This window comes from Mytilus trossulus, chromosome 14, assembly GCF_036588685.1.
Source record: "Mytilus trossulus isolate FHL-02 chromosome 14, PNRI_Mtr1.1.1.hap1, whole genome shotgun sequence".
In the NCBI taxonomy this organism is placed as follows: domain Eukaryota; kingdom Metazoa; phylum Mollusca; class Bivalvia; order Mytilida; family Mytilidae; genus Mytilus; species Mytilus trossulus.
In genome coordinates, this window is record NC_086386.1 from 52,649,315 (window position 1) to 52,658,503 (window position 9,189).

At 33.3% G+C, this 9,189-nt stretch overlaps 1 protein-coding gene across 1 annotated transcript; it reads right to left on the minus strand.

Moving 5' to 3' along the window:
* Window positions 1–7,694: 7,694 nt before the first annotated feature.
* On the minus strand, window positions 7,695–8,954 carry LOC134697124 (uncharacterized). Its single transcript, XM_063559175.1, has one exon. It carries the CDS (start codon window positions 8,925–8,927, stop codon window positions 7,731–7,733), a length of 1,197 nt encoding a protein of 398 aa, XP_063415245.1. The 5' UTR covers window positions 8,928–8,954; the 3' UTR covers window positions 7,695–7,730.
* Window positions 8,955–9,189: the final 235 nt, after the last annotated feature.

The window sequence follows — 9,189 nt, forward strand, 5'->3', positions numbered from 1 at the left end:
GCGCGCTAATAGGGTAATTTCATCTCTAGACACATTGTTACCACAAGAGACATGGAGACAATTAAAAATCCTTTTCTTAAAGGTGCAACGTACAACAAACGTATTATAAGTGAATAGGTAACGAATAGGTAACAGAATATTAACCGAGCGCTGGAACGGGTCCATGCGTTCTAAAAGGGTCATCTCATCTCTAAGAACACATTGTTACCACCAGAGACATGAACAGAATTAAAAAACAATTTATGTTAAGGTGCAACGTTTACCTCGTGCATTAAAAGCAAATAAGGAACGAATAAAAAACAGGGTATTATCCGAGCGCTGGAACGAGTACATATGTGCTAATAGGGGTATTTCATCTATAAGAACACATTATTACCACCAGAGATATGAACTTAATTGAAAATTCTTTTCTAAAAGGTGCAACGTACAACAAACTTTTTAAAAGCGAATAAGTAACGAATAGGTAACAGGGTATTTTCCGAGCGCTGGAACGGATACAAATGCACTTATATCACCTCTTAGAGCCCAAATATTCCACCAGAGACAACAAAACAATTGAAAATGATGTTTTAAAAGGTGCAACGTAAGATACTCGTATTATAAGCGAATTATAAGTGAGTGATCCAACGAATTAAACAAGGTAATAGCATGCTCCGAAACGATGTACACCCTGCTTACATGTTTAACTCCACCACATTATGTTAGTATGTGCCTGTCCCTGCACAAGAGCCTGAAATTAAGTAGTTATTGTTTGTTTTTGTGTTACATATTTCCTTTTATTTTTTTGTATATGAAATACGGCGGTCAATTTTGTTGTTTGAATTGTATGAGGTTGTCATGCCTGGGCATCTTAAAGGTGACTACACGGTTTGGGCTATGCTCATTGTTGAAGGCCGTACAGTAAACTATAGTTGATAATTTCTGTGTCATTTTGGTCTAATGTGGAGTGTTGTCTCATTGGCAATCATACCACATCTTCTTTTTTATGCAAGCGCTAACACGGTGATTTCATCCCGTCGAACCAAGATCCATCTTCAAACATACGGACATAAAGCAGTTAAAAGGTAGAACGTATAAAAAAACAAGTAAGGAACAAATGCGTATCGAACATGAAGTAAAAGGATTGGTTGAGCACAAACACATATAAATAGGTCATAAAAAGATCATTTTACCTCAACAAATTAAGAACTATTACCATATGTAAGAGTATTAACAACTAGATTTATAATTGCTAGCAATAACGGATGGCACCCTTCCCCCTATTACCAGGTGAGCGGCAGCCATTTTGACAATTCCAAAGTCAAAGAGAGCATCTACAGATGTCTAGTAACATTTTTGCAAAGTTTCATTAAGTTTGAACATTTTAAAATGTTTGATATTTTTGCTGTTTTCATGGTTACGGCGGCCATTTTGAAAATTCTAACTTCAAAATCCAACTCTGCCTATGCCAGTTACCATTCCTGTAAAGTTTCATCCAGTTTACTCAAAATTCTTATTTTTGAAATGTTTGACCTTTTTGCATTGTTTCCATGGTAACAAGACCTATTTTGGAAATTCCAACTCCAAATGCCACATCTACCATTGTTGCTCATCATTACTGTGAAGTTTCATGAAGTTTTGAGCATTTTGAGAATTTTTGAGAATTTTGGTGTAGTTTCTATGGCAACATAGTTCCAATGATCGCCAAAGTCATCCAACACCTGTATATAGTGGGCACCTACATTGTTTTAAAATATGATGATTCTGAGTTGAAGCATATCCAAACAGTTCACCAAAAACCAAAAACAGATTTTTTCACAATTGTGCCGTTTCCATGGCAGCCATATTAAACTTTTCCGTGCCATAATTAAACAGGGGGAAGGATATTAAAATTCAAATAAGTAACGAATAGGTAACGAATAGGGAATAGGGAATAGGTAACGAATAGGTAATAGGGAATTGGTAACGAATAGGCAACGAATAGGGAATAGGGAATAGGTAACGAATAGGCACCGAATAGGGAATAGGTAACGAATAGGTAACGAATAGGGAATAGGGAATAGGTAACCAACTTGACCCCCATAACATGTCACTAGTGTCTGAGCAGAAAGCTGAGGAAAAAGTGGTTTGTTAAAGAACGTATCGTCCTTTATTCTAAAAACGTTTACCGGAAAGTACCATGACCTTGGTGATAACTATACCTTTTCATCATTACAAATCATGCTCGATGGTTTAAAATTAGATCCTGGGTACTGACGATGTTAACATCTTAATAACGTTGCATGCATCATTAAAACAGTAAAAAATACCCCTTTAAGATTGAAAAAGCTCTAACGTCACATTTTTAAAATGACGACATACAATCATCGAACAATTGTCCTTCAGCATCAGATGTGTTTTCGCGTTTTAACCGTTCGACTGCAACAGGTATTTACGAAAGATCGGATACCCCGCATGTCTGAATCACCTGGGCGTATTTAGAACAGTTTATCCGTTGCAGACAGAAATGACGATAATTAAATAGGTACTCGTCCATCTTTAAAACAACAATCACTTTATTGTTCTGGTTGCATTACAAAATATTTGATTAAAACAAAAATCTGAAGCCTTGGAAGCAGAAATCACAAATCACCCGAGATTTTCACAATTCTGAGGGATCACCCGGGACACCCGCCGGGTCATTGAAATCACCCGGGAATTCCGAAAATGACCCGATTTCACCCGTATTTCTTAGCCTTGCGATTGATTTCATAAGTAATATTCTTTTGAAATACCGGCAAATTCGTAATTCTTCCATGAACAGGAAGTTCATCTAGCTATGTAAACTGTCAATTTAAGTGACCCATTAAGTGCATGGCTTTACTTGACAGCTTTGGTGTCAAACACACTGTTAATTAACACCAATTACCTTAGCTTTAGGTCGTAAATAAACTGCTCTACATTTGTTTACAAAAAGAGTTAGAGTTACTTCCCCTAATTTGTCACCATTCAAAATTATTCCTTATATTTACGTTTTGTGGGTGAAAAAGATAAAATGATAAAAAATTTAGAATTCAAATACATTTTGAAAAATAACTTTTCATTATTTTAATACTTTTATACAATTTAAAAAAAAAAAGTTGAAAATTAATTTTTACATTTACACTGCCTTTAACTGTATTACTATATTTTATCTTAGTCTAATTTCCTACTTTGGTCTGTCATTTTACCGACCGTGCAAGGGCTGTATACCCAGTCAAGGTCGTTAAAAACTTCCATTTGTTGTTCAGTGTTGCTGTGTAAGCCACTCAAACGTTTTAAAGTACAATTGAAAAAAAATTCTAGTATCTGATAATTACAAAAAGTAAAGAACATAAAACTGTATTACACAAATTTATTAAAATCTTTAAAAGTGCAATGAAATAATAATTAATTAGAATAAAATGACTTAACCAAGTGAACGTGCATTGATGTTTTGGTATTTTCCATATACATAATTAGAAAATGTACCATTAATACTGAAATTCAGCTCGAAAAAGTTCGTACGCGTTATGACCTGAGATTTGATTCTTCAATGCAGGTCATGACCTGCATTTTCATCGTCACAGGTTGACAGGTATGAGAGACCCAAATGACACAGACATTAACAATTATATATCACCGTACAGCCTTCAACAATGAGCAAAACCCATACCGCATGGTCAACAAAAAGCTGATCTCAAAAGGTATGAGCTTTGTCCATTCAAAACAAGTGCAATGTGTAAAATTATTCATACACGTCGTATTATTGTTGATAAAGGTGAAGATGACGGAGATAAAGCCATGCAGTCATAAATTTTACTCGACTTCAAAACAGTTCTCATACTCAGTGATCGAATATATTCATCATTACGATCTATCTCGAAAATTGCGGTCATAAACTTTTTCAGTAAATTAGCAGGGTTTTGTCATAAACTTTAACAGTAAATTAGCAGGGTTTTTTTACGAGTTCGTTCTTGGTACGAGAAAGTTTTTCTCATTCGTTAGAGGCCTTTCACATATCAACGAAAGAGTACTAGGTGCCATACACGTCTCTTCCTATAACGCAAACCTTTGTGTCATACAATTGTGAAACTTGCAAGTCAAAAGACAAAATGATTTTTCTGCTTTAAAATGATTTTAATGAAACATTGTTTAATTCCGACGCAAGAAATCTTTTTTTTTTAAATCTCAGAATATGAGAAAGATTTTTTTTATAGAAAGTCATTGAATTTTCATTTCAATATGGTGGAGTATTTTTTAAGATTCTTGGGTAGCAATTTGAATAGAGAGAACATAAACTTATAAATTAAAACATCATCATTCTATACATTTATTGCCAAAGGGTAGCTTGTTTGAATCTAACCAACTTTACACAGTTTTCTAACTAGAGCTTACTTTGGAAGTATATTTATATTCGGTTATAACTAAATTAGCAGGGTTTTTTTCTTCGGTATAACCTCAATTTACTCAAATTTCTTTGTAATATATATACTAGTTGTTACATGGATATCGTTTTGAGGGTGTATATAGTTTGGCATTCGATGTGAGCAAATTATCCGTGTTGAAGACCGTACGTTGGACTGTGGTGGTTTTCTTTTACGAATAGTGACTTAGATGAAGAGTTTTCTTATTGGCACTCATACCACATCTTCTTATATTATTCTGCTCATTATAAGTCAATGATATGTTCTAACTATTCAAGCTTTTTATTTTGCAATGACTACAAAGGTGATAAATTTTAATATATACAGCCTCCCCATTAATAACTGCTGTTTCCCTTTATTCTTAGATAAGAAATAAGATAAGGGAAACGTTTGCGTTATAACTGTTTGCGATATATCGCAAAGGTCTACGTTTTATCGCAAAGTTTGCGTTATTTCGCAAAGGTTTGCGTTTAACGCAAACGAATCTTATATCACAAAGGTTTGCGTTCTAACGCAAACGATCACAAAGGTTTGCGTTTTATGGCAAAATTTGCGTTATTTCGCAAAGGTTTGCGTAACGCACACAGGAAGAAAAAGTTTTAAAAATGCGTGGCGCTAATATGCTTCCGTTTATAGTCCTTAAAAAAAAGGAATTAAAGAACGAACAGAATTAACCTGACATAAAGCTCTAAACTATTTCTGCGCATATTTAAAACGCATACTAGTATATGATACCGTATTAAAATGATGAAAAAATCGTTTTTTTTTTGTTTTTTAGAGGTCAATTTTATTTTCATGTATCAAATCCAATCATATTGTACCCTGGTCTCCGTTAGGAGCGATATTTTTTCTCAAAGGACCATCGTCCATATAAATAAATTATATAGGCCATTTTGGCGTGCACATCGTGTATTTTTCGTTGTCAAAAGGCACTATTTTCCTTTCTCTTTTTTGACCTCTTAAAGTTGTTTTCTCTTGCATATACATATATCAAGATGGCCATTGAACTGACCTGATAAGAAATATATTATCAACTTTTGAAAGTGACCTAAATTCAAAGAATATATTACATTTATCTTAAGGGTTTCTGGCACTCCACATTGTTCCTGAAGGGGTATTGGACATCAATGCCCGATGTTGTAGCCATTTTTGTGGACGCATCGCAAAAATTTTATTGACACATCATAGAGAATTGTTTGAAGTTGTAGTTCTTTCATGATTGTTCTGCTTGTTGATTTGAAAATTCTTGTCAATTAAACATGATTTGTACAGTTGGAAATTTAGATTGTGCTAATACGTACACCAGTGTCAAACAATAAGGACTTTGAACTCCGGCAAATGTTAACATATTAGGATATATTTTTTAGCATGTACGTCAATGCTTTTTAAATCTACTCTTCGCATAAGTTTATTGTTCTGAAGAGAGAGAAAAAACGAAAGCACAATGCACTAGAAATTTTATCTGTTGCTGCTCCGCAAATGCCACTTTATATGTATATCATGGTACAGTGTAGTAAGGTGAATCTGCGCAACAGAGACTGTTGGCTTCACTTCAACTCATAAAAATAATAATCAATCATCACTTTTTGACATCCCATAGTATCATGAAATTTATTGGTGTACGGTTTTTACTCTTGTTTGAGCTTAATATGTACCAAATATTTAGGAAACCCTTATTTTCAATATTCTACATATGTTTATTTCTGGCATTTATGTTCAAAATAGCAATTTTGTTAAAAAAAAGAAAGATGTTAAACTACTAAATGTAGTTCAATTTGTAGTTCAGTTTGAACCAAACAGACAGAAGTGTGTTGTGTATGATTCGTTTAATTTGATTTAGAATGAAACCAATTTTATCTAATGAAGTAAATAAATTTATAGAAAATATTTGAATATGGTAAATCATTGAAATTATCAGTCACAATTTACTATTTAAATCGATATTGAAGCATTTATTGCAAACAAAATGTTATTATTTCATATAAAAATAAAGGAATGTGGTATGATTTCAAATGGCACAACTCTCTACCAATTTAAACAGCCTTTAACAATGAAATAATCCTGACTGGATGATCGGCTTTAAGAGTCCCGTCATGACAAAAAATGAAACAATTCAACTGAGAAAACAAACGGCTCAATTGAAAACAAAACAATTTACGGAAACAAATTGTAACAGACATGAAACAAGGACAACCACTGATCTATTATGATTATTTTATGTTTCTCTCTTCGAAAATGGCGCTTTTGATGGCTTGACGATTTTTATAAACATGAATTTAGTAGGTAAGCCATATTTTACTTTATCCGTAAACTCAACAGAACTTCTAATAAGTTATATGGTTCATTACTGACCTCCTACGGATCCATATAGGGTTAGTAAAATTCACAAGGAGTGATGCCAGAGGCCTAATTCCCTATGGATTTTATTCACCCTCTATGGATCTGTAGGGGGTCAGCAGTTAACCGTATAACAAATTTATCGCACGCTCGACTTTTTCTGCTAGGTTTTGTTGAAAAATAAACAATGAAATACAACAACATTAATAGATGTCGTAACCATTAACGCGTCATGAACCCCCTGTGAAATTTGCTTACCATGTACGGTCCTAAAGGGGTTACGACGTGACGGTAATAATTAAACTGCGATGCGATAACGTCAGCTGTCAAGACAAGACCAAAATGACGAGCTATAAAACCTGACTTATCACGGTAAAAGTGATGAATCATCTTGACAATACTATATGTACTGTTGAAATCAAACTCCAATAATAATTCAATTTTACCAAAGTAGTTAAGCACACTGATTTTGCGATAAACTATCTTGAAAAACACCAATTTAGGAATTAATTATAAAAATAAACTAACGTTAATCATTATAAATCTAGAATTAAGAAGAATTTGTCCCTAGTACACGGATGCCCAATTCGCACTATTAATTTCTATGTTCATTGGACAGTGAAAATGGCGTAAAAACTCTTATTTGGTATTAAAATTAGAAAGATCATACCATAGGAAACATATGTACTAAGTTTCAATATGATTCAACTTCATCAAGAACTACCTCGACCAAAAACTTTAACCTGAAGCGGGACAGACAAATGAACGAACAGACGAACGGACGCACATACCAGAAAACATAATGCCCATAAATGGAACATAAAAACAAATGAGAAAAACACAACATGTGTGATATTTTTTTCTTTTTTTAATTAAAGAACAAAAACAGTTAACTTAGCATTAAAATCTAGACTCTTCCAAGACAACTTTGAAACTCAAATTAGAATTCTGCATTTTATGAAAATTATAAAACAAAATGTTGTATTTTTACTAGTGAATTTCATTTTCATGAATTAAATCCAAATAACCTTTACGACCCGGGTCTCCGTAAGCAGCGATTACTTTTCCAAAAGGACCACCGTCCATATATATAAATTTGCTAGGCCATTCACGAGTGCACATCATGTATTTTTCGTTACCAAGACGCACTATTTTCCATTCTCTTTTTGGGCCTGTCTTTTCATTCTCACCTCTTAAAGCTGACCTCTCGTTCATATACATATACCAAGAAGGCCATTTAACTGACCTGATTAGAAATATATTGTCGACTTTCGAAAGTGATTCAAATTCAAAGAGCATTTTGCATTTATCTTTAGGGTTTTTGGTACTCCATATTGTACCTGAAGGGGTGTTAGACATCACTGCTCGATGTTGCAGCCATTTTTGTGGACGAATCGCAAACTTTTTATTGTTAAGCACATCATAGAGATCTTGGAGGTTAATTCCTTTAACTTTCATGTAATCAGTAATACAGCCATATTCTGATGGATGAAATAAAGCAAAAAATGCAACTGTGTCTTTTGTTGGTTTGGCGAATAGTTGCAGGAAATTTGCTTGAGTTTCTTCTATATCCCTTAGTTTTTTTAACATCATAAGGTGTTCACTATGGCTATAGTATCGGATACAATATGCAGATCTAAGGAACTGAACGTCCATATAAAGGTTAATCAATTTATTTGATTTATATTGTACTCTTGTTACTTCATCCTTAGTTCGAGTGTCTTTGCTTTCCATTAAGTTAGATATTTTTTTCTCTATATTGACAACAAAACACGTTATATCATTGACTAAAGTGTCCGAATATTCCAGTTTTTCGGTAAGTTTCTTATCAAGTATTTCAAATTTTGTTCGAATCGCAATAATATCAGAATTTATATCATCTGGCAATTTGTCCTTCTTCTCTATTTTCGTGATTCGTATTGGCCATAGCCATTGTAAAAAAATCGCTGGTATTTGAATGCAATCCATTTCTTCTTCGCTTAACGTATTAATTGTTTCTGAAATAACTTTTATGAGCTTAACCCCTTCCACAAAGTTCACTTCCTCTGTGGTGTCATTTTTTAATATGTCTTTTACAGCAACAAGAAAATCAAATACTTCTTTACGACGATAATTGTTTGACTTTACGATTTGACAAATGGATAATGCTGTCCGTTGGTCCAGTTTTGATAATATTTCCTCAAGCATATCAATTGTATCTGAAATACGTTGTACCATTGTCTGGAAAATTTACAACAAATTGAAAGTGTACTAAAAATCAAAAGAATAACAATAGACAACATTGTATAATATAATAGTTATGCGTGTATAGGAATAAAATTAAATCTATATTTTTGAATCTTTCTTTTAACATTTTTTTGTTTAAACCGTCTAAGTCATTTGTCATAGATCATTTCATAGTATATCACACTAAATATAGTTCAACAGTTGACGTTTGATTCTCTGGATT